The 24,548-nt window shown below is 41.5% G+C and overlaps 1 protein-coding gene across 1 annotated transcript; it reads right to left on the bottom strand.

The window, feature by feature from the left end:
* Positions 1 to 21,369: 21,369 nt before the first annotated feature.
* Positions 21,370 to 23,877, bottom strand: LOC130039268 (serine/threonine-protein phosphatase 4 regulatory subunit 3B-like). The gene is made up of 2 exons (XM_056131115.1): positions 21,864 to 23,877; positions 21,370 to 21,491 (listed from the first exon to the last, which is right to left on the bottom strand). The coding sequence occupies exons 1-2, from the start codon at positions 23,875 to 23,877 to the stop codon at positions 21,370 to 21,372; spliced, it is 2,136 nt and encodes a 711-aa protein (XP_055987090.1).
* Between the last annotated feature and the right edge of the window lie 671 nt (positions 23,878 to 24,548).

Here is a 24,548-nt window from a genome sequence, read left to right as displayed (position 1 = left end):
CAAGACAAGAAGTTAAGAAAAGCATATGGGGCTGGACACTAGCACAGAGGACTGATATGCTTGCCTGGTATGCAAGAGTCCCAAGTTTGATTCTAGTCTCAGCATCCCATATGTTCCCGTGAGCACCGCTAGGAGTAACTCCTGAGTGCAGAGCCAGGAGTAACCTGTGCATCGCCGGGTGTGACCCAAAAAGCAAAAATAATAACAATAATAATAATAATAATAATAATAAGAAGAAGAAGAAGAAGAAGAAGAAAGGTATTTTGGAGCACCAAAGTTATAATCAAAGAGGAATAAGGAAAGAGAAAGGCAGAAACAGCATGGGGAAAATTCTGGAGAAATTCTTTTTTCCTCTTTTCTCTTGAGCACATAAGACTACTTCAAAGGAAGTATGAAGAGCACACTCTTTGCCAAGTAACACCGTATATTAAAGCAAAAGGATTATAAGTGTATTATAAACAGATCCTTATCCTGTGAGTCATGGCTAAACATTTTATACAGTAGAGGGTGTATTACCTGACTTTTGAATTAATTCTGTGCTAGGTTACTCATATAGGCAATGAAGAATGTGAAAAAGAATTTCTAAGCCAGAACTTTCATTAATATTCACACAATAAAAACTGCTCTATTCATTGAGAGACAAAAACAATTAAAGCGTCTGGCATCCATTTGAATTTAACGAGAGTAGAGTTAGTTTAGACATTTCCTAGAACATCTGTTAGGGGATCATAGGTCGAGGAGCACATACTTAAATGATCACAACTTGACTAAAATAGTACAATATACTACTTAGAGTTATTGACAAAATGATACATAATTCCCCTCCAATGGCAATGGTTACTACATGAGGCAAAAGAAGCTAGACTATCATTTCAGGTATTGTTATATCTTTCTTCTTCATCTTACAGTTTCAAAGTCCACATAAAATTTGAAATCCCAAAATGCATAATATTTCAAACATTTGAAACCAATACCTAACATAAATATCAGGGCTTAATTTTCATTTAGGTCAATAAACTGCACATATTAAAATGTACAGTAGGTTTTTCACATGGATGTATATACCATGGAATAATTGAAATATAAGCATTATCCCCTTTAGTTTTCTCGTAAATCCCTCTTTTTATATTTAGCCCATGCTGGACAGTGTTCAGGGTTTTCTCCTAGCTCCATGCTCAGAGGTCACCCCTGGTGGTCTCAGGGGACCATATAGCATACTGGGGAATGAACCCTGGTTCACTGTGTCCAAGGCAAGTATTCTATGCATTGTATTGTTGGCTCTGGTGATCAATTGGAACATCTAAATATTTCTCTTTAAGCCACCAGACTGACTCCTGCCCCTCCATTGGAAACTTTGTTTTTTTATGCCATAACACATACATTGAATTTCCAGGAATATGATTTAAATAGGATCACACAGTATGCATATTCTTTCTTATCGAGTCTTCACCAAGAATAATTGTTATAAAATTAATCCATGTTATAGCTTATATTATGGGTTGGATTTTCTCCCCTGACTTTAAAAATGTCTAAGTCCTAATAACATCCAGTACATTAGAATATGACTTTATTTGGAAGGACGGACCTGACAGAAGTAATTTTTGAAACTAAGAGGTGGTAATCCTAGAGTAGAGGGATCTTCCACCATTATGAATAGCATTCTTTCAAGAAGAGAAGAGAGAGACAGGCGAGAGAATGAAGTCGTGCAATGTGAAAAGTAAGGTTTCAAAGCACTGCAGCTGCAAACTTGAATCTAATCCAATATGTCCGGTGACCTTATAAAATGGAATGATTTTGAGCTACACAGGTAGTACAGAGGTGAAGGCTCTTGCCTTTCACCAGACCAGTCCCAGTTCTATCTCTGGCACTGCATATGGTCCCAGGGTATTGCTAAAAGAAATCCCTAAGCACAGAGCTGGGAGTAAGTTCTGAGCACTGCCAAATGAGACACACAAATGATAAAATAAAGTTCTAAAAGTAAAAGAAATAATTTGGATATAGACACATACACAGAGTGAGTATTATTTGAAGACACATAGAGAGAGTGCCACTTGATGGTTAGAGTGAAGAGTAGGAACTCCAAAGACTGTCTGAAAACCACCGGAAGCTAGGAAGATGCAAAGAAAGATTCTTTCCAACAGATCTCAGGAGGAGTACGGCCTGACAATACCTTGATTTCCAACTTGTCTTCCAGAATGGTGAGAGAATAATGTTCTCATTTTGCCACTCAGTTTGTGGTACACTGTTATTGCAAGCCTAAGAAACTAATACAGTCAGCTTCAGAATATAGTTCTATTTTGTGAATCTAGCACAATTGATTTATCCATTCACCTATGCAGGACATTTGAATTATTTCCAGATATATTCTCCATAGCATCACGAAAGACATGAGGAGTGCATTCAACTTTAATTTGTTCAAATACTAAGGAACTGATAACCAGATTTGCAACAGTCAACGTACTCTACAAGACACAATGATTCCTATCTCCCACATCTGCAAAAATTCTTGCAGTATGCAATTATTTATCTGCCAGCAGGTGGAATTCCCTTGCTGCTGCTATTTCCTTTTTGATTGCAAGTTTGCCACAAATAAAATTGCAATCCGAATTGTGTCTCTCATAAACAACTCTCTGTCAGTGTTGTGGAGTTTTACCCCACTAGGATCCCTTTTTAGGAAAAGTGCTCTCCTTCTTAAAGAGGTACAGTATTAAAGGAGAACCAGACACGATCGGCTGCCTTTCTCTCAGTTGTAGTACTAATCTTCAATGTCCCTAGTGCTTTCTAAAGTAATTCTGAAAAAAAATCTGATGATTACTTAAAATCTGAGGCAGTGGTAAGCAAACATTTTCTTCCAAGGGCCAGACAGTAAGTATTTTCAGGCTTTGCAGGCCATATGGTCTCTGTCACAACTAGTCAACCATGCCATTGTAGCACAAAAACAGCCACTGACAACACATAAACAAATTGACATGGCGATGTTCCAATAACACTGCATTTCCAAACCCAGGCAGTGGGCCAGATCTGGCCCATGTGAAGTAGTTTGCTGCCCTCCTCCATTCCAGACTTTGCTCTAAAACATCCGAGGAACTTTAATAAGTAATGTCTCTACAGATGGCAAATAAGCATATGAAAAGATGCTGCACATCATATGTCATCAGGGAGATGCAAATTATAACAACAGCAAGATACCACCACTCAGCTATAGGAATGGCTAAAATCCAGAACACTGACAACACCAAATGTGAGGCTACTGGAATCCTTAGCCATTGCTGGTGCAATGCAAAACCACACAGCTACTTTGGAAGGTAGTTTGTAGTTCCTTTCCAAACTAAACCTGTTCTTACCATAGGATCCGATTATTATGCTCCTTGCTATTGACCCAAGCTAGCTGAAAATTGACATTTCCACAAAAGCTTGCCCCCAGATGTTTATAATATTCCTAACTGCTCAAACTTAGAAGGAATTGAGAAGCCCTTCAGCTGGTTGAATGGATAAACTGTGGTACATTCAGATGCAGAAATCCCATTAAAGCACTAAAAAAGAATGAAGTGACCAAGTCACAAATTAAATGCTGGAAACTTCAATGCATATTACTAGGAGAAAAATGGTCAATCTGAAAAGGCTACATTATGCATGATTTAAAAACTGTATGGCATTCTGGAAAAGGTAAAATTCTGGGGATAGGAAAAAGATCAATAGCTGCCAAGGTTTCTAAGGGTAAATGAGAGGAATGAATAGGCAGAATGCAGGGGACTTTCAAGCAGTGAAAATATTCTGTGTGGTAGCTCTCCAAATCACACAAGTCACACAATACCAAGAGGGAATCCTAAGATCGAAGATCAACCAGGAATGTTGGTAGCTTGTGTCAGTGTGGTTTCCTCAATTGTCATGAAGGTCCTCCTCTGGTGGGGGCTTGGTCAGAAGGAAGACTATGCATGTGTGAGGGTGTAACCTCAAAGGTCAAGGCTCACTGACACTCTAGAGACAAGATGAATAATAGCTCTGCAGTGAGCCATAAGGATGGAAGATGATGGATACGTGTGCTGCAAGTAACCATCTCGTCTGCACCTCCCAAGAAGCAGTGTTCATAGGGAACAACAGGGAAGCATAGTTTCAGGAAATTGGATTGCACCTCTGGCCCCCAGATTTATCCTAGTTCCTTCCGCAAACCTGAATTTTCAGTTCCTGGGGGTGGGCTCAACCTATCCTTACCTTAGGCTTCTTGCAGAAGGACAAGTAAATGGCCACTGTCCCTGCCCCAAAGAGCTGCTGGCTTTCTAATCTGAATCCAGCTTTTCATTTCCTTCCAGGGGGATTCAGTGGCAGCGGGGACCTAGAAAATCTCTGTGTGTTTCTTCCAGTTTTGCTATTTACTTAACACTGCTCTGAGAGAAGTCTTAATTTAAAAAGTTATGTCTATGCTCTACCTGCTAGAAATTTTTCCTAAATTGAAATTAACCAGGTATGTTTCCTGGGGGCAGAGAATTATGAATAAATCACTTTTTTTTGTTTGTTTGGGGGCCACACTCAGCAGTGTTCAGGACTTACTCTTGGCTCTGTGCTCAGGGATCACTCCTGGCAGGGCTCTGGGGACCATATGGGGTGCTGGGGATGAAAACCAGGTCAGCCATGTGCAAGACAAACATCCTACCTGCTGTACTACTGCTTTGGCCCACATAAATCACTTTTTATTTAGGCTGAATTTTAATAAAATTTTAATTTGATTCAAGTTTATGTTTGCACTGCCAGGATCACTCTCACGGTCAAGGCAGGTGTTCAACCACTGAACAAGTTAGATGAGGATTTAGTGGGACCCCAATAGATTATTTTTAGAGGCATGATTTTCCGAACAATCACGTTCCTTTTATACATTTCACAGTATTTGTTTAGACTGAGAACGTCTGAGCTCACAGTAGAATTCTTCTCTCTTTGCATAAGAATTACCTAGTGATTGTGTTCCAACACTCATCCCTCCACCAGTGTACATTTTCCAGCACCAGTGCATGACTATATGGTTGAAACCCAATCGTGAATAGCTTTGCAATGAACAGCCTTTGCAATGGTCTAGCTCACGGTGATTCAAAACAAAAATATAATACTATATTACATAAATGAAAGGTACTAAGTAGTAGATGTTAAATGTTCTCTCTTTAGAGAAAAGTAAAGAAAGATTTAGTAAGATATATTAAATGTTCTAACAATGCTGTTCCACAAATATAAACATAGCAACATTTTCTTCTAGCGTTTCTCAATGTCCATCCCTAGGGGAAAGTCTTTACCCACACAGAAAATTACCTCCCAGGAGCAGAAACAGTGCTGGTGAGTGATCTTAATAGTGTCAGAGGGAACTGGAAGGTTCATATGGAATATTTTCGGGAAATAATGAGTAACATTTCAATGATTAAAACTTTTTTTGTTATTGTTTCTTGGGTGTACCCAACCAGCACTGGGGCCTTCTCCTGATTCTGTGCTCTTGACCCCAGCAGAGTTCAGGGGACACAATCCAGGCCCAGAGATAAAAGTTTTAAAATATTTATTTGAGATTTAGTAGTGGCTTCTTTTAAAAAAGTTTTTGGGTCATACTCAGCAATACTCAGGTGTTACTCCTGGTTTTGCACTCAGGAACCATTTCTGGCAGTGTGCAGGGGACCGTATAGTATGCCAGGATCGGTCCTGGGTCAGGTGCATACTGGCTGTTGTATCTCTCTGGCCCTAGTAGAGGCTTTTGATAGCGAAGTTAAAATCTATTTTGCCAAATCATAGCAGAATCATAGCAGTAAATATATATATATATATATATCCTTTACATTCAATTCTCATTCCTTTTTATTTTATTATTTTTTATTGAATCATCATTACAAAACTTTCATGTTTGAGTTTCAGTCATACAATGATCGAACACCCATCCCTACACCAGTGTACATTTTCCACCACCAATGTCCCCAGCATCCCTCCTGCCTCCAACCGTCCCACCCCTCCCCCTGCCTCTATGGCAGACAATTTCCCTCTTACTCCCTCTCTACTTATGGGTATTTATGGTTTGCAATACAGATAGTGAGAGGCTATTATGTTTGGTCCTTTACCTAATTTCAGCACATCCCGGGTGATTCCTCCAACCATCATTGACTTACTGATCCCTTTTGTATCCTAAGCTGCCTTCTCCCCCAGCTCAAGAAGCAGGTTTCCTACCATGAAGCAATCTTCCTGGTCCTTGTCTCTACTGTCATTCGGTGTTAGTCTCTCATTATGATTCAATTCTCATTTCATTCAACAAAATGTTTAATGTTTTCTGTCACTTATTAACAAGAAACAAAATGCTAGTTATGAGATAGTAAGTCATAAGACTAGATTACCCATAAACCATATTCAAATAATTATAAAATTATTATATGATGTATTTATGCTTTCTACTATTTCTTTGTATTGTATGTCACTGTCACTGTCACTGTCCTCCCGTTGTTTATCGATTTGCTTGAGTGGGCCCAGTAACATTGTGAGACTTGTTGTTACTGTGTTTGGCATATCGAATACGTCATGGGTAGCTTGCCAGGTTCTGCCGTGTGGGCGAGATACTCTCAGTAGCTTGCCGGACTCTCCAAGAGGGGTGGAGGAATTGAACCTGTCTCGGCCGGGCCGGCTCCGCGCAAGGCAAATGCCCTACCTGCTGTGCTATTGCTCCAGGCCTTGTATTTTATATTAACCATAATTGGAACAAAAATAAGCCCACAAAACATACTGTAACCCTCAAATCTTTATGGCTGCAGAAATCTTAATCCTATTTTTGATAAATATGCTAAAATTTCAACTCTTACATATATGGTATATTTGTTTTCTTAGGGTAGAATGTTCTACAAGAGTAACTTTCGAAAGTTAAAGTGATAAAGTGAACACATGTTAAATATTTGTTTAACTCAATAATGAGAAAAATAATGAAGAAAACAGCATGTGGGAAAATTATTTCAGAGCAGAATTCAAACACTGGTTATGTTGTCAGTTTAAGAAAAGCACACTGAAACACATTTGCTAAGTCTGGGACAAGGTTGTTTAATATCACACTGGAACATTAATTATTAAGATTATTTTCTGAGAGCAATAATACATCTCTACTGATACAGTCTGTATGAGTTCATATGTAAACTTATTTATTCACTGACTTACGTATTTGTATTTGAGGGGTCACACAGGCAGTACTCAGAACTTATCCTGGCTCTGAACTTGGGGGTCACTCCTGGCAGTGCCTAGGGGACCATATGTGATGCAGGGGATCAAACCAGGGAAGGTCTCATTCAAGGCAAGTATTATAAGCCTGTACTATCTTTCCAGACCAACATATGTAAGTATTTTATTTGTATATATTTTATAGATGATAGTAAGTAAAAATTTAAAAATATATTTAAGTCACGTTGCTTTTGTCACCAGGGGAAAATTTCCCATTTATCTTTATAGGTTCTTTGGTCTAATAAATTAACAGCAACAATAAAAGCCATACTAATAGGAGAAAAGTCAATATAATTATGCACATACAGGAACCCCACAAAGACATGAGGCTCCCTGATAGCTGGGCAATTGGGGCTATATGCCATCCTGAGCTAGTAAGAAAGGGAAGGAGCTTGGAGCTTCAAAACAGAGAAAGATGACAGGAAGAGGATCAGCCAATGTTTACCATGAGACACAGAAATAAAGGGAGCACAGAGGAGTTTGAATCAACAGGTCTTGTAATTTTGCTCAGTCTATGGGGCCCAGCTTGGGTTCTTTGCAATTTACCTCTGATGATAACCTCCTTTTTGCACACCTCCCAACCCCTCAGCCCCCACCCCTGCCCCCCAAATCATTTTAGTAGTTAAGGAAGAGAGATCAAGAAACACTTCTTCAGGCCAGATGTTGGGAGAGTTTTTGCCAAAAATGAGAGGGAGGGTAAGCCCCTTGCCTTGCACACCTCTGACCCGAGTTCTGTCCTCAGAACCCCCATGTGGTCCCCGCAACCCACCAGGAGTGATTGCTGAACATAGATCCAGGAGTAAGTCTGGAGCACAGTCAGTTGTGACACAAAACTCCCTCAAAAAATTAAAAGGATAAATAAAAATAAAAGACCACCTGAACCATGGTATGAAGGCCAGATGCTGCCTCGGTGTAATGCCCATGGTGGCAGCCAGGAAGCTGTGAGGGTGTGGGAGTATCCCCATACCAGGAGACAGTGAGGTGGTCCAAAGCTTTGGCCTGCTCTCCCCACGATGCAGAGAATCCTGAGGCTCAGCCTCAGTCAGTATTCAGGTTCTTGACAGGGAGATTCCCTGGAGCATCTATGAGTGGGACACACAAGGGCCAAGAGAGCCCACAATTCAGCTTACTAGCACTGAAGCAATCTTGTCTCCCTGTGGGGTAAGGCGCTGTGACCCCAAATGTTTTCCTTTCCATCTTTCATGGCAAAAAAAGGTCATCAGGAACCTCTGTTCCCCAGAAATTACACAGAGTCTGAACCATTAGGAAACCTGGAATCCAAGCTGGCCAGGGAGATGGTTTGAAGGGCTGGAGTGCATGCTTTGTATGTGGGAGCTCTGGGTTCAATATCGGGCATCATATGGGTACCTGGACACTATCAGGAATTCTAGAAAAAACAGGTGGGGAAAGGTTCCAGCCTTAAACATAATCAGCACAAATTTACTCTATAAACGAGAGACAAATTTAGGAGTGGTAAATTTTGCTCGCCTACAGTTACAAGTTAAATGGTATCACTGAAGTATAAAGATTGTTCATGGATTAAAGCACTTGCCTTGCATCCCATAGACCCTGGTATAATCCTCAGACACTGCATAGGATTCCCCAAGCAAGCTACCAGAGATCATTGCATAACACACAGCTAGGATACCACTGAGCATCTCAGGGCATGGCCCCCCATACAAAATAATACAAAAACTTATGTCATGGTTTTAGTTTAAATTTGGGGGCAGGGCGAGCCACACCTAGCTGTGTTCAGGGCTTACTCCTGGCGGGGTTCAGGGGACTATATCTGGTACCAGAAATGGAATCCATTTGTCTGTGGGCAAGCCAAGCACCTTATCCACTGTACTACCTGCCTGGGCTAAACTACATTTATTTTTACAGAAATTACACGGTCCTTTATGACGTTAGAATATGCTAAAAATGTTATGAATGTTATGTTCCACTTATATGGGGGAGGAAAGTATCAAAATTATTAAAGCAAAAATATTAGCAAATTTTTTTGTTGGCCCATCCTTTGGATGGTTTTCCTGAGCCAGGGAGATAGCTTAAAGGACTGGAGCACATGTAGTGGCCCTAAGTCTGTGTCCCCATACTGCATAGTCCCCTTACAAGAGTGACCCTGGTTGCAGGAGCATGGCTAAGATGAAATAGCACCGCATTGCTGGACCAGGTAACTAAGTGTCAGGCCAGCACAGTCAGGTCAAGTATCTCCAGGAGTAATCTGTGCCAACCTGAGCACTGCATGAGAAGGAAGGAAGGAAGGAAGGAAGGAAGGAAGGAAGGAAGGAAGGAAGGAAGGAAGGAAGGAAGAAGGGAGGGAGGGAGGGAGGGGAAAGAGGGAGGGAAGGGAGGGAAGAAGGAAGGGAGGTAAGGAAGAGAGAGAGGATGTGAAGGAGGGAGGGAGGAAGAAAGAAATTCCTTCTCTTGAGGCTGGAGCAATAGCACAGCGAGTAAGGCATCTAATTGCCTTGCACACAGCCAACCTGGGTTCGATTCCCAGCATCCCATATGGTTCCCTGAGCACAGCCAGGAGTAATTCCTGAGTGTAGAACCAGGAATAACCCCTGTGCATCGCTGGGTGTAACCCAAAACAGAAAAAAAAAATCCCTCTCTTTTAATTTTCTATCAGTGTGGCACTATATTCAATTTTCCTGCAATAACTCAATTTTTTTTTCCTCTTTGGGTCACAGCCCCCCAGGCTAGAGCGATAGCACAGCAGGTAGGGCATTTGCCTTGCACTCAGCAGACCAGGCCAATCCGAGTTCGATTCCTCCGCCCTTCTTGGAGAGCCTGGCAAGCTACCGAGAGTATCTTGCCTGCACAGCAAAGCCTGGCAAGCTACCCGTGAAGTATTTGATATGTCAAGCAAAGAAACATCAAGTTTCACAATGTTACTGGGCCCACTGGAGGAAATGGAAGGACAGTGCTACAGTGCCACAACTCAAATTACCTAAAAGATACACTGATATTTAGTCTATATTTGTATAATTTAACAGACTGAAAGTCACTAGTTCCTAGTACAAAATTTTGCTTTTCTAGAAAAGCAAAAAAATTTGCTTATCCTTAAAAACAAACAAAATTATCATGAAGGAGAGAGGGAGAGAGCCCTTATTCTGTGTTAGCCTTACTTATCCTGACAGTCTTAGAAGGGCAATAAAGACTAAATTACTGATTATTTACATAAAACTCAAATTGTAACAGAGGCATACACTATGAATTGTGGCTATACAGAACCTTGAAAGTGAAAGATGAGGAATATGAATCTGAAAGAGTGAGGAAAGAAGGTCACACTAGGTGAAGACAGAGCATTTAGTCTTCTTGGAAATTATTTTCCTCTGCTATTTCACAATCTCTGGAAACATGCCAAAGATTTTCCACACTGCCAAATGTAAGAGACTAAAGCACTCTTCAGGTTTTGTAGGGTATCTTTGAAAATTTCCTAATATTAGTGGATATCTTATCAGGTTCCTCAGCTCATTCATATGTCCTTTATAAAAGGGTTGCCTTAGTAACTCTCCAAGAAAAGATTTTGGCAGTTTTCTCCAAATACTACACACAAAATTGCTCAATTTAGTCAACTGCAGTGGGGACAGGAAATAATGCATCTCAAATTTGGTTTGCTTCTCATGCTAACAGTTTGGAAACCAAAAAACCTTCTAGTGAAAATAGATGAAAGTGTCAGCTATATTAAAACAGCAATCACATGCAATACTATAAAAGGATGATGGATACAAAATGATTTCTTTTCTTGTTCCAGAGAAGGAGAGGCCAATTAAACTTAGTCTTTGGAAAATGAAGTATATATATTATAACTTGAAACTAACTCCAGATTAGAAACAAAAACATATCTTCCAACACAATAATGGAAAAAAGGGAAACAAATAAATACTCAAATAATTTGATAAAAAGGTAAAAAGCAACATGACTTGGTACAAGTCTAGTGACTCAGAAACTCAATCACACATTCATAATCACAGTGTATTTCCATTCAGTTGTTTATATTTGGACATGATTTCTCTATAAAGACTTAATCTTCAACGGAACTGAAACTTTGTCTCAGTAAATTAAGTAGGCCTCATTGTTAATTTTTTTTATAGACAAGCCACTATATTCTAGTATGAGAAAAAGTTGTGATATGAATCTCCATTTTTACTATCAAAGCGTCCTAACCTATATATAAAGTACTTAGCATTGGCCTTGGCACAGACTGAAAGCCAGCTGTTTCATCATGCTTGACTTCTGAGGCAAGAGTAAAACTCCACTAGCTACCATGTTTGGCACATCTATAGTGTGTGTGATGACAGTGGTTGGCAGAAAATTGTGGTTTTGTGGAGAAGACCTCAAGCAGTGTCAGCTTAACATGATGAAGCAGAAAGAGGGATATTGCTACTATTTCTGTGCATCAGTCACTCATAGATGTAATCCAGTGATTTCAGATTTTTATTTTAGTATTAATAAATATATGTTAGATGCATATTTAACTATTGTTTTAATGTTTAAAGTACTCTCTCATAGTATGAGAGACATGATGTATGGGAAAAATAACTTAATTTAAGGAGTCAGACAAACATTTGAATTCAGTCTTATTAGTACTAGTTAAGCAATTTTGGGACCACAGTTTTGTGGTATTTGGTTCTTTTGTAGAGTCATTGATACCTGGTGCCATCATGCAAACAGTTCACTTGCACATATTTTTAGTTAGGGAAATGCTCAGGAGAGGCAGTGGAAAGCAAGCTAGAGGAGAGTGGGAGAGCTATCAGCTCATGCCATTAACTAATTCCTAGCAAAGAAGAGAAAGCAATCAACGATCACCACAAAATGCAAAGAATGGTCAGGAAGGCCTTCAGTTCTTCAAGCCCAAGATTTTAGTTTGAAGAGTATTTCATCTTTCAGCAGTAAGCTGCTATACTATACCTGCCAGGCACATAAATGACTGGGAGTAGCACCCAGGAAACAGGGCCAGAGAGAGAGCAAAACAATGATTTTGGAGCACAGTGGCCAGGACCTCATTTATACTCAATTATATTCCCCGTCCAGAACTCACAGCTGCTTCTCCTGGAAGGGAACTTAAAATGAGGACCCCATAACCAAGCCACCTGACTCCGTGCCAGGCTGTTTTCACTTGGGCTGCCCCAGAGGGGGACGGGTGAGAGTCCTTCTCACCCCAAGGGACCCACCTCTGGCAGCCGACCTCCACAACCCAACTGCTACCATGCTCCAGGCCACTTTCCTCATGCTCGGGCCGAGACTTATGCATGAGCAAAGTTCCACAGAACCGAGGTAATGCGGAACTTTGTGACCTTGAACACTGACACCATATTTGATGTGATTCAGACAGTAGGCAACAAATCATAGAGGGAAATAATATATATATATATATATATATATATATATATATATATATATATAGGAGCGATAGCACAGAGGTAGGGCGTTCACCTTACAAGTGGCCAACATGGCTGACCTGAGTTCGATTCCTCCGCCCCTCTCGGAGAGCCCAGCAAGCTACCGAGAGTATCTCGCCCGCACGGCAGAGCCTGGCAAGCTCCCCGTGACGTATTCGATATGCCAAACACAGTAACAACAAAGTCTCCAATGGAGACGTTACTGGGCCCGCTCGAGCAAATCGACGATCAACGGGAGGTCCTTTACCTTTTACCTTTACCTTTATATATATATATATATATATATATATATATCTTGGAGAGCCCGGCAAGCTACCGAGAGTATCCCGCCCACACGGCCGAGCCTGGCAAGCTACCCATGACGTATTTGGTATGTCAAAAACAGTAACAATGATGGGTCTCATTCCCCTGACCCTAAAAGAGCCTCCAATATGGTAGTGTTGGGAAAGATGAGTAAGGAGAGGCTGCTAAAATCTCAGGGATGGTACGAATGGAGACGTTACTGGTGCCTGCTCAAATAAACTGATGAACAATGGGATGACAGTGATACAGTGATATATTCCCCCTCTATAAGCTATTAAGCCCTCCCTCTCATGGCCACTGCATCTACTTTGCAGGTTTCCTGTGAAATTAGAAATAATGTAGGTACATTGCTAAGGATGTGTACAAGACATATTTTACATGTTAAATAAATAATAGTTTTTGTCACCTCATGTGGATTCTGTATCATAATAGTTCTGAAACTTATCTGATCCTTATTCATTCTTTAGCCATCTTGAACCCTATCCCCATAATGTTTTTTACTGATTTGCTAAGGTTACCATAGTGAACTACCACAAACTGGGTGGTAAAACTATAGAGATTTATTTTCCCTCTGTCCTGGTGGTTGTAAGCCCAAGAACAAGGTTTGACAGAGGTGGTGTTTTCCGAGGCCTCTCTCTGACTTGTACATGGTTTTCTTATTCCCTATGAATGAATGTGTGTCCAGATTTCTTCTTCTGCCAAAGTGATCAGTTAGGCTGAAATGGGCCCCTCCCTAATGATTTCATTTACATTTAATGATCTCTTGTGACTCTCTCTGGAAATTATATTTTTAACATATGAATTTTAAGGAACCCAATTTCATCATAACAGTTTTGTGAGCTGTGTTTGACACATAGGAAAGTGGAGAATGAGGAGTATCAAATAATATCCCACAGAGATGGTGGTAATGAGAAGCAACACCTGGATCTTGGCAATTCTAAGCAAGTCTTTTCATGAAAGTGCATTATGCACCTGATCCTTCCGTATAATTGACCCTTTCAGGCAGAGGGTAAAACAAAGTGACTTGGCCTAGGGAATGTGGACCCAATATTACAAAAGCAAAGACTTTTAATCAAGTTCCACACATGTTTAGACTAGTAATTTTAGCCCTTTGAAGAAAGACAAATACCAGATGATCTCATCTGTGGTAGAAAGAACCAGGGGGAGAGGGGCCCTAGACTGCCCTTGAATCTAAATAATAGACATTATGTCAGCGAAGGAAATACATAGAGGGAAGAAGTAAGAAGAGGCAAATGAGATGTCAGCTGGGCAGAGGGCAAGGACTTTAGGCACATTGGTGGGATAGAGGTATGGTAAATGTATGTAGTGAACCACAGAGTCAACAACACAAGACCCAAACTGAAATAACCACACTTAAAAATGTGCCTCAAGTATATCACTTTAACACTTTAGCCACTTATAGTACTGTTCTTGTTCAGAGTGACCATTTCCAATTATCATTGCTGTAGGGGTCCACTGATAACCTTACATACAGCAACCTTTCAGTAACAATATTGCAAACCACACATATCACAGTGTCTGAAAGGACAAAATGGGAGAGGGAAAAGGAGGGAGAGGGAAGGAGCAAGAGAGAGAGAGACAGAGAGAGAGGGAAGAAGGGAGAGGGAAGGGAAGAAGGGAGAGGGAGAGAGGGAAGGAGGGAGGGAGAGGGAGGGAGGGAGGAGGGAGGGGGGAGGGAAGAAAATATCTGCCATAGAGGCAGGCTGGGGGAGGGGAGGAAAACTAGGGACATGGCAGAAAATGAACAGTTGAAGGGATAAATGTTGGAACATTGTATGACTGAAGTCCAATTATGAACAACTCTGTGACTGGATATGTCAGGATAGTAAGGTCCCTTGGGACCCCGAGGGAAATTCCAGTGCTAAACTCTGCTAATTAGTAACTCTTCCTTACTGCCCCCTCCCTGGTAAAGCCTTGAGATGTAAATCTTGCCCCCTCCTTAGTAAAGCCTTGAGATGTAAATTCTGTCTCCATTTGTAGACCCTTCCTTATCTGTACCTCTGTTAGTAACTTTTCCCTTTTCAGCCTCCACCAGAATGCAGGTACCATGAGCTGTAAATTAAAGGGAGCCAGGTAAACATAGAAGATAACCAAATGTCTGAGTTAGGAGATGCCTGCTAGCTGCCCATGAAATGCGCGGACTCTGCTGTAACGGCCAGTGAAGGCCTATAAGATCCCCTTTGAAGTAGCTCGGGGTCTTGCCTAACGGCTTGACCCCGACTAGCCAGCTTGATAAACTACCTGCTTGCTGATTGCATTCCTGCGTGGTCCTTGCTTGCGGTCAGAGATCCAGTCCAGAGTCGTGCCCTAACAATGATAATTCAATAAAAAGGAAAAAATGTTTTCTCAAAAGTGCCTTAAGGAGGTAGGTGGAGGGTGGGAGGGAACCGGGCAACATTGGTAGAGGGATTGGTGTTGGAACATTGTATGCCTGAAACTGTAAATAATTTTGTAAATCATGGTGACTTAATATATAACTTTAAAAAAAACAAAAGTCATTCAGTCCTTTTACTAAGAATAAATTCAAGTTGACTGTGTCCACAAGAGGAATAGAGCTTAGTGACTCTCATCATTTTAACACATCTTAGTTAAATTACTTCTACACCTCATACTCTTCTAATTTCATTTTTATTCTCTGCTTTTGTCATCTGACACTTTTTACTTAACACCACAGACTCCACTCCACCCAAGTGTCCTCACTGGTCACTGTCACCATCCTCCCGTTGTTCATCGGTTTGCTCGAGCGGGCCCAGTAACATCTCCATTGTGAGACTTGTTGTTACTGTTTTTGCCATACTGAATACATTACTGGTAGCTTGCCAGGCTCTGCTGTGCAGGCGAGACACTCTCGGTAGCTTGCCGGTCTCTCCCAGAGAGGCGGGGGAATCGAATCTGGGTCACCCAGGTTGGCCGTGTGCAAGGCAAACGACCTGCCAGCTGTACTATCACTCCAGCCCATCCTCACTGGTAAAGAAGTTTATTTCCATTCATTCTGATGCTTTCTAATTTTAGTTGTGTCTCAGCAGGGCATGATACATACACATAAACTTGTCAGAACTGAACAAGCCAGCCAGAACGGAACTCATTAATTTTTAATTTTCTTTTATCAATATTATTTAGAATATAGGTTTCTTGATTTATGAGCATAACTTGTGATATAAGTGGTTATACCTGGCTTTAGTTCCCATCTTCTTAGAAGTGATTATGCTGCTGCTAATGAATTTTAAGAGCTATCTAGTGAGTATTAAATATTTTCTGGGTGATTTACATATAGTTTCCAACCTTTAAGACGAGGTGGAGAAATTATTGTCAGAGGAGCAGATAAGTAAATTGTCTAAGGTTATGGAACTGGTGACAGTCAGACCCTGCATTATCCTCAAGGACTGTCTGAAAAACAAAGCTTTCACTTGATCTGTTTTAGCCCCCTACCCTTGTTGGTGTATTTAGAAAGACTTTAAAAGCCACAGAAATTACCAGAAGTCATGTGTTTAAAAGCTAAAAGAACCTAGGGCACCTCTCCAAAAATGCTCTCATATACAATATCTACAGAGGCTGAATATTTTGGTTAATTTTTTACTCAGTATGAAGACAGAAAGGATTTCTTATCTGTATTTTTTTTGACCTCTTAACTGTTCCCTTAATAGTAGGTTATGCCATTTGATGGACAATTTGCCTTTATACCAATTTTGTCTGCCATTTTGTTTCCCTAGCATTAAGTATCTGAGAAAAGATAGTTAAAGGGGCTCCTAGAGGTTATACTGCTCCATGAAATACCTGCCCTTTTTTCTTCTTTTTTTTTTTAAACTTACCATTATATTTATACCCTCTCTCATCTTTTTACACAAATGTATGAGGGGAATACAGCAAGAAATATGATCTCCCCCCACAGCATATTTTCTTTCCTCTCCCACCCCTTCCCCTTCTCAGATTAAAACTAACTGAAAGATAAGAAAAAAGAAGATCGGGGCTGGAGCAATAGCACAGCGGGTAGGGAGTTTGCCTTGCACGCAACCAACATGGCCGACACAGGTTCGATTCCCAGCATCCCATATGGTCCCCCGAGCACCGCCAGGAGCAATTCCTGAGTGCATGAGCCAGGAGTAACCCCTGAGCTTGCCCCCGGTGTGACCCGAAAACAAAACAAAACAAAACAAAAAAAGATCAAAAATTCTTCTGTCTAGTTCTAAATAGCTGCTTCTTTAAGGTGCTCTGGTGATTCCCAACAAAACAGTTCAGTGTAAGTTTTGCAAGCCCAAATTGTATATGCATGTAAATCCGAGGTCCATGAATATTATTCCCTATGATAGTCTAATTAGAAGGAAAACAGGAAATCTTTGTCAAAATATGTTCTTTTGACAGACATCCACACTGGGGGGAAAAAATCCCATGAAAACATTCAATACCATGTCTTGACAGAAATGAAAATGTAGTTTCCCTGCTGTGTTGTGTCCTCTGCAATGTATGATTCTATCTCCTGAGGTCATGACCACATTCTAGCTGTCTTTAGAGCCAATGAACTCCATTTTGTTTTAGGAGTACACTCTCTTCGCTGCTCTTACACACCATGCTCCCTGTTTTGCCCAAGAAGGGTCTCCTACTGACACAGTCGCAAAGTGTAAATGGTCTCCCTCAGAGGTAGGGAAATAGCTCAAAGGACCAGAAAGTATGACTCCTGTGTTTGAGGCCCCAACTTCAATCCCTGGCACCTATTGAGAACTGTCTCTCCCCATACACCCTAACACAATCCCAGCCCTCAATATATATATTTTATGAAAAACTCTAACTCATTTCTACTTAGGTAGCCTATCTTGTTCAATGACCAAGATTAAAATAAACTCTAAAATCTCCAGGACATGAAGAATTGCTTCAATTTAAGCAATTCCAGGAAGTTTTAAGCAATTCCTTATAAAAATCAAACCTCAACTTTGTGCTGCAAGTTATTTTTAGAAATTCCATTGCATTCACTCTGCTATAAAGCACTTTACATATTACACACTTGTTTATTTAAAAAAAATTTAAAGTCTTCGTGTGTCATTTGACACTTAGGTAACTTTTTTTTTGTAAGATTCTTAGACATCACCTGGCAATGCTCAGGGATTATTCCTGGCTCTTCCCTCAAGGATAAGCTCTGGCAAAGACCTGGGGACCACAGGAGGTTCTGGGGATTCAACCTGGGTCAGCTGTGCGCAAGGCAAGAGCTGTAATATCACTCTGGCCCAGTAATATTTTTCTAGGTATTGTGTCACTTTTATCAGCACCTTGTTGTGTGTGTCAATATTTTTAAATTACTCTTAAAACTTACCAGTTTTGAGTACACAGCAACAAAGAAGAAAACCAGGTGGAGGGCCCCACAGCTCCGGGAGAATGTTCCAGGTCCCAAACAGAGCCGATATCACCGGGAGGTCCCAGATGGGGTAGGTGCTGCCGTCCAGCCTTCTCCAGATGGAACCCCAGTCACCATGAGCTCCTACAAGCATAGCTCTGGCAAGTGGGTGCCAGGACATTTTTTCAGAACTGTGGGCCACTTACACAGCCACGCAACATCTCCTTATATACAAAGTGATCAATGTAAAGTTAATCATCCAACATTTCTCCCTGAAAATCAGGCTTAACTCTTTTGCAAACCACAAAACCCAAAAGGAGAGAGAGAACAAAGGGGAATGCCCTGCCACAGAGGCAGGGTGGGATGGGGGGGATGGGGGTGTGGGAGGGATACTGGGATCCGTGGTGGTGGGAAATGGGCACTGGTGGAGGGATGGGTATTTGAAAAAAATAAAATAAATTTAAAAAATTTTAAAAAAACTTACCAGTTTTCCTAGAGATTCTTGTTAATGTGTCTCCTGCCCCCATGCCTGCTGTCCTCACCGGGGTCCCTTGGAGGGGGACGGGTTGAGTTTTCCTCCCTGCCCTGAGCAGAGCCCCGGCAGCTGAAGACCTCCAGAACCAGCCACAGCCATGCTGAGACCACTCTCCACATGCATGAAGGAACTGGCAGAGGAACACAGGCATGCGGGTCCCGGGGCTGAGATCTCCAAGCCTGCTTGGATCGAGACTGGGCCTCCTCCACCCAGATCCCCCATCTTCCAGTAGGTAGGCATCACAGCCACCAACTGCCCCCAATGCCAGGTAATCCCATCAATGGCCAAGACCCAGAGACTTAAAACCCAGCTCCTGGAAGAAAACAGCGCAGAGTCTCCTGCCCCCATGCCTGGCTGTCCTCACTGGGGTCCCTTGGAGGGGGGTGGGTTGAGTTTTCCTCCCCGCCCTGAGCAGAGCCCAGGTAGCCGAAGACCTCTAGAACCAGCCACAGCCATGCTGAGACCACTCTCCACATGCATGAAGGAACTGGCAGAGGAACACAGGCATGCGGGTCCCGGGGCTGAGATCTCCAAGCCTGCTTGGATTGGGACTGGGCCTCCTCCACCCAGATCCCCCATCTTCCAGTAGGTAGGCATCACAGCCACCAACTGCCCCCAATGCCAGGTAATCCCATCAATGGCCAAGACCCAGAGACTTAAAACCCAGCTCCTGGAAGAAAACAGTGCAGAGTCTCCTGCCCCCATGCCTGGCTGTCCTCACTGGGGTCCCTTGGAGGGGGGTGGGTTGAGTTTTCCTCCCCGCCCTGAGCAGAGCCCAGGCAGCCGAAGACCTCTAGAACCAGCCACAGCCATGCTGAGACCACTCTCCACATGCATGAAGGAACTGGCAGAGGAACACAGGCATGCGGGTCCCGGGGCTGAGATCTCCAAGCCTGCTTGGATCGGGACTGGGCCTCCTCCACCCAGATCCCCCATCTTCCAGTAGGTAGGCATCACAGCCACCAACTGCCCTCAATGCCAGGTAATCCCATCAATGGCCAAGACCCAGAGACTTAAAACCCAGCTCCTGGAAGAAAACAGCGCAGAGTCTCCTGCCCCCGTGCCTGGCTGTCCTCACTAGGATCCCTTGGAGGGGGGTGGGTTGAGTTTTCCTCCCCGCCCTGAGCAGAGCCCAGGCAGCCGAAGACCTCTAGAACCAGCCACAGCCATGCTGAGACCACTCTCATGTGGCTGCATTCATGGCCATGTGACATCTCATTATCTCGTTCTTAGTTTGGAGAACCCGGCAGGCTACTGAAAGCATCCTGCCCGCACAGCAGAGTCTGGTAAACTCCCCATGGCGCACTCAATATGCCAAAAACCAGTAACAATGATGGGTCTCATTCTCCTGACTCTGAAAGAGCCTTGAATATGGCACTTTCTAAAATTTCAAGGGCTAGGACGAAGGAGACGTTACTGGTGCCTGCTCGAGGAAATCGATGAACAACAGGATGATCATGATCGTGATCATGACTATATTAATGAATCAGGAGATGATTTCAAAGTAGCATTGTCCTCCTGTTGTTCATCGATTTTCTCGAGTGGGCACCAGTAACGTCTCCATTGTGAGACTTGTTGTTACTGTTTTTGGCATACCAAATACACCATGGGGAGCTTGCCAGGCTCTGCGATGTGGGTGGGATACTCTTGGTAGCTTACTGGACTCTCCAAGAGGGATGGAAGAATCCAACCCAGGTTGGCCACGTGCAAGGCAAATGCGCTACCTGCTGTGCTATCAAAATAGAGCAATTAAAAACATGTTCTACCCTTTCAAGATTCTACAGAAAACACTTCTATTCCAAAGGCGACGCACTGAAAAATTTTACAGGGCAACAGCACCAGACTAGAGATCCAACCTGTAGAATGGGGGACCACAGGAAGGAAACAAGGGAGGGCCTCCAGAGCTTCACCCGGTGGTGCTCAGGGCTGGAAACAAGATGAGGTGGGAAGGCTACAGGGCACATGCTTTAAACCATGCACTATCTCTGGGACCTGATTATTGGTATCTCTTAACTAAAAACCAAATGTCACATTTTCAATCCAGTTTTATTTTTAATTAAGGAAAATATGAACTAATAGTTACTTTCCTCCAATTATACAGTTGACTAAATGTTTGTTAAATCTTCATAGAAATGTCCACAGATTAACTTTATATTTAATTACAGTTGATTTTGCTTTCTGTGTAAATAAAATTTTGTTTCAAAGATGGTAACTAAAGGAAAGCCATAACAGAATATTTGTGCAAATACTGTTATAAACTTTGTACCTGCACTTTAGTTATTTCATATATATAACCCCCAGAATAAAATTGCATAAATATGCATTATCAACTTGTCCCCCACAACTGAACTTCTGGCTAAGAAGTTATTCTCTTCTGTTTTTTAAAAGTACAGAACATAAGGTTTTATTGAACTAAAACCGCTAAAATAACATTAAAGATCTCTGCTAGCAATCATCTACTTTAAAGTTCAGGAGAAAGCTTTTGGTTTCAAGAATTTCAGTCAGCTAGTGTTGCTAGAATTTTAGTAACGCAGAATTTGAGAGTTTTTTTTTTAAAGATTTTATGAGCTATAATGTGGTCTTTTCTTTGGGGAAGGTCCTTCTTCCTCCTCTTCTTCTTCATTTGGGTAATCTACTGAGATAACATCAATAATAGGATCTGGGCTACTTGTTCCCTCTGCAGCTTCAGTAGACATGGAGGAAGTAAATATAGAGTCACAAGAAGATGTTCTTTTAGGAATTGCTATTTCTTCTTCTTCTTCTTCTTCTTCTTCTTCTTCTTCTTCTTCTTCTTCTTCTTCTTCTTCTTCTTCTTCTTCTTCTTTTTCATCTATCGTTTCATTGAAAGAAATTTCTTTTTTCTCTTCCACAGCTTCGGAATCTCTGCCAAGAATTTTATTGTCAGATACAGAATGTAAATTCTTCTCTATTTGACTCTGTTGGTCTTTCTCCTGATCATATTTCATCTTCAATCCTTTGAATGTCTGAACATAGTCTATCGACTCAAATGCGTCATAAAAATTTTCAATTGTGTATGAAATGAGACAACTGATACCTTCCACTCTTATGTATTCAAATAGCTCAATAACAGCTGAATTCAACATATTGTACCGGGGTCCATTATTCAGAAAAGCACTTACGATGAACTCAAAAAGATTACCCTGGATAATGTAACGGTTATAAAGTTCATCTTTAAGATCTACCATCTTCCTCATAAAGCGAAGCACACCTAAGACCAGGAACTTATGCTTCGAATTCATCAACATCAAGATTCTTCTTAGCAGATCACTGCTCAGAATATAGTTCTTGATGTAACATGTATGATGTTGTATACAAAACGTAAGCAGCTCTAAAATTATTCCAAGCAGCTGTGCTTTATGATAATCGATGCAGTTATTAATTTTCTCAGACTTAACTACATTATCTTCTTCATATATACCTTCTGAAGTGACAGCCAAAATTGGTTCTGTGAGGTTATAAATACAGTGTTTATAGAAGAAATTCAAAAATTCACTTTTTTCACCTGCATTAGGTGATCCTACCATGTTTTCTGGATCAAGTAAAACTCTAAGGAGTTCTACTAACTGTATAGCCACTCCTGCATCAGGATCACTATCACAAATAATCTGCTCAATTACTACCTTGAGGAAAAGGTCACCATCTTCATTCTGTTGGGCTTCACTCATTGCAAAACATTGAACCAAAGCTGGACTATGTTCAACTATGTAAGAAAATACATCAATAGCAGCTGACTTTGTTTGCAAATCATTCACACGCATTACAACTTTTAGAGCTGGGAAAATTCCTGATTCGACCAAGGTATTAAATAGTGCCTTCTTGCTACGAGGCTGTAATGTCTCAGAAAATGAGCAGAATTCCCTGCAGAATAAAATCAATTCACTCCGTCTATCGTTATTTGCAGTCTGATCCTTTAACAGTGTAAAAACTTGAGACAAAAAATTCTTATCTCCCTTCAGTATGGTGACTATCTCAAATTTGTTAAAGGAAATAAAATTTGTAAGATTAGGAAGTTTTTCTTCAAATATGGATGGTAGAGGAGAGAGAATATCACTAATGTATTGCATCCTATAAGTCTGGTGTATCTTTTGTATAAGTATACAGTTAGTTGTTGGTACAACATCTTTAAATTTTGCATTCTGGGTCAAAAATTCCCTGTACTTTTTTGGCTCCTCCAAAGCTGGGTCATATTCAAGGCATCCCAATACATCCATAATATACTCATCGGAAAACATTATCTCAAACAGAGATGTCTTGTCCATAAATAACATCCCTTTAACAACTCCATGCAAATGCCATAAACCTTCAATATCATTCCTATTCTCACAAACTTGGAATAGCTGCAGGAATCTTTTAATATATCCTCCATCTTCTAAGAAGAGAGCCAGCTCTTGCTTACAGACTGGCCAGGGGAGCACTAATTTAAACAATGAAGCAATTTGTTTCAGCTTTTTAATGTCACAGGCAGACATATGGACATCCCTGGTGCGCAGCAGTCTATCAAACTGTTCTTTTGACTCAATTAGGAGACCCTGCGTGTTTTCAATGCACGGGTCTTTACCTTGGGCTTGACAAATAGTCTCCCAGAATTCTTGGCAGGTAGGTGGGTACTGGAAACTCAAAGCCACCCCGCCACTATCAGTCTCGGACCAAATAATCAGAACACCTTGCAGTTTCTGATAGCATGTGGTCGAACAAACCTTCGACTCCATAATGACAGAGTTGTCAGTCTCCGACCGAACTAGCAGAAACATGCCTTCGTTGCTCTCCGCGGACGAGAAAATGGCATATCCCGAGCCCAGACTGACCCATTCTTGATCATCATTTAAGAAAGAGATATTCACCAGACACTGTGGGTCTACCATGACAACGTCAGTAAGGGCTTCCACCTCACTAGCGCCCAAGGTCAACGGTAACTCTGGCTCTTGGGCCTGCGGCGCCTCAGATGACGTGGACGGCAGTTCAGGGTTATCACAGGCGAAGGCCGGTGAATGTGGGGCGTCCGGGAGAGACCCCAGGTCAGGGTCAGCGGGATTTTCTGGGGCATCCATGTGTCCGCCTACCTCAAACTTCGACTTTGTTCAGCGGAAGGCCTCAGGACGCATGAACTCAGAACAGCAGGTTCAAACCCCGAGTCTCTGACGCCGCTCGTCGTCGAGTTCCCGGAACCTCTGTCCTAATGGCCTCTTATGCACCCTGGAAATTCTAACCGACGTGAAACACTCTGTCATCACATAAGTTCCTGGGTACCAGCGGCAACTGCATTAAAGGGGAACGCACACTTATTCTCGCCATAAAAGTCTTATCCCCAGAAATGTTTTCACTAGCTTTGTCTTGAGATTCACCGAGTTACACGGAAGGCAACGCAATCATGGAGGTTAAGTCCATATCTGGCTATTGATATATGTGAATATATAAAATATATGGAGTGCATGTGATATATGGAATACATAAGATATATCTGAAATATATAGACAACATAAAATAATGTATCATATAAACCAAATAAATATAAAAATTAAATAGATAAAATATAAGCTAGAAGTTTTAATTACTTTATTAACACATAAACATAAAATTAATAAAAATTAAAATATATAAAATTTATAATCTCTATATACAAATTTTAAGACCTCTTCTTCCCAACCCCAATTCTGCTCCTGTCCTCCTACCCCACCATGAGAAACTGGCCAGTTGAATGAGAGACCATTTTAGTAATAAT

This window comes from Sorex fumeus, unplaced genomic scaffold (genome assembly GCF_029834395.1).
Source record: "Sorex fumeus unplaced genomic scaffold, SorFum_2.1 ptg000086l, whole genome shotgun sequence".
Classification (NCBI taxonomy): domain Eukaryota; kingdom Metazoa; phylum Chordata; class Mammalia; order Eulipotyphla; family Soricidae; genus Sorex; species Sorex fumeus.
Note: the sequence above shows the minus strand (reverse complement) of the source record. Positions and strands in the feature narration are given on the sequence as shown.

Coding starts and splice junctions, on each gene's coding strand:
- LOC130039268 (XM_056131115.1), bottom strand. CDS start 23,877: ATGGATGCCCCAGAAAATCCCGCTGACCCTGACCTGGGGTCTCTCCCG. Junction 21,492..21,863: donor TGAATACATAAGAGTGGAAG/GTATCAGTTGTC, acceptor TGTCTACTGAAG/CTGCAGAGGGAACAAGTAGC.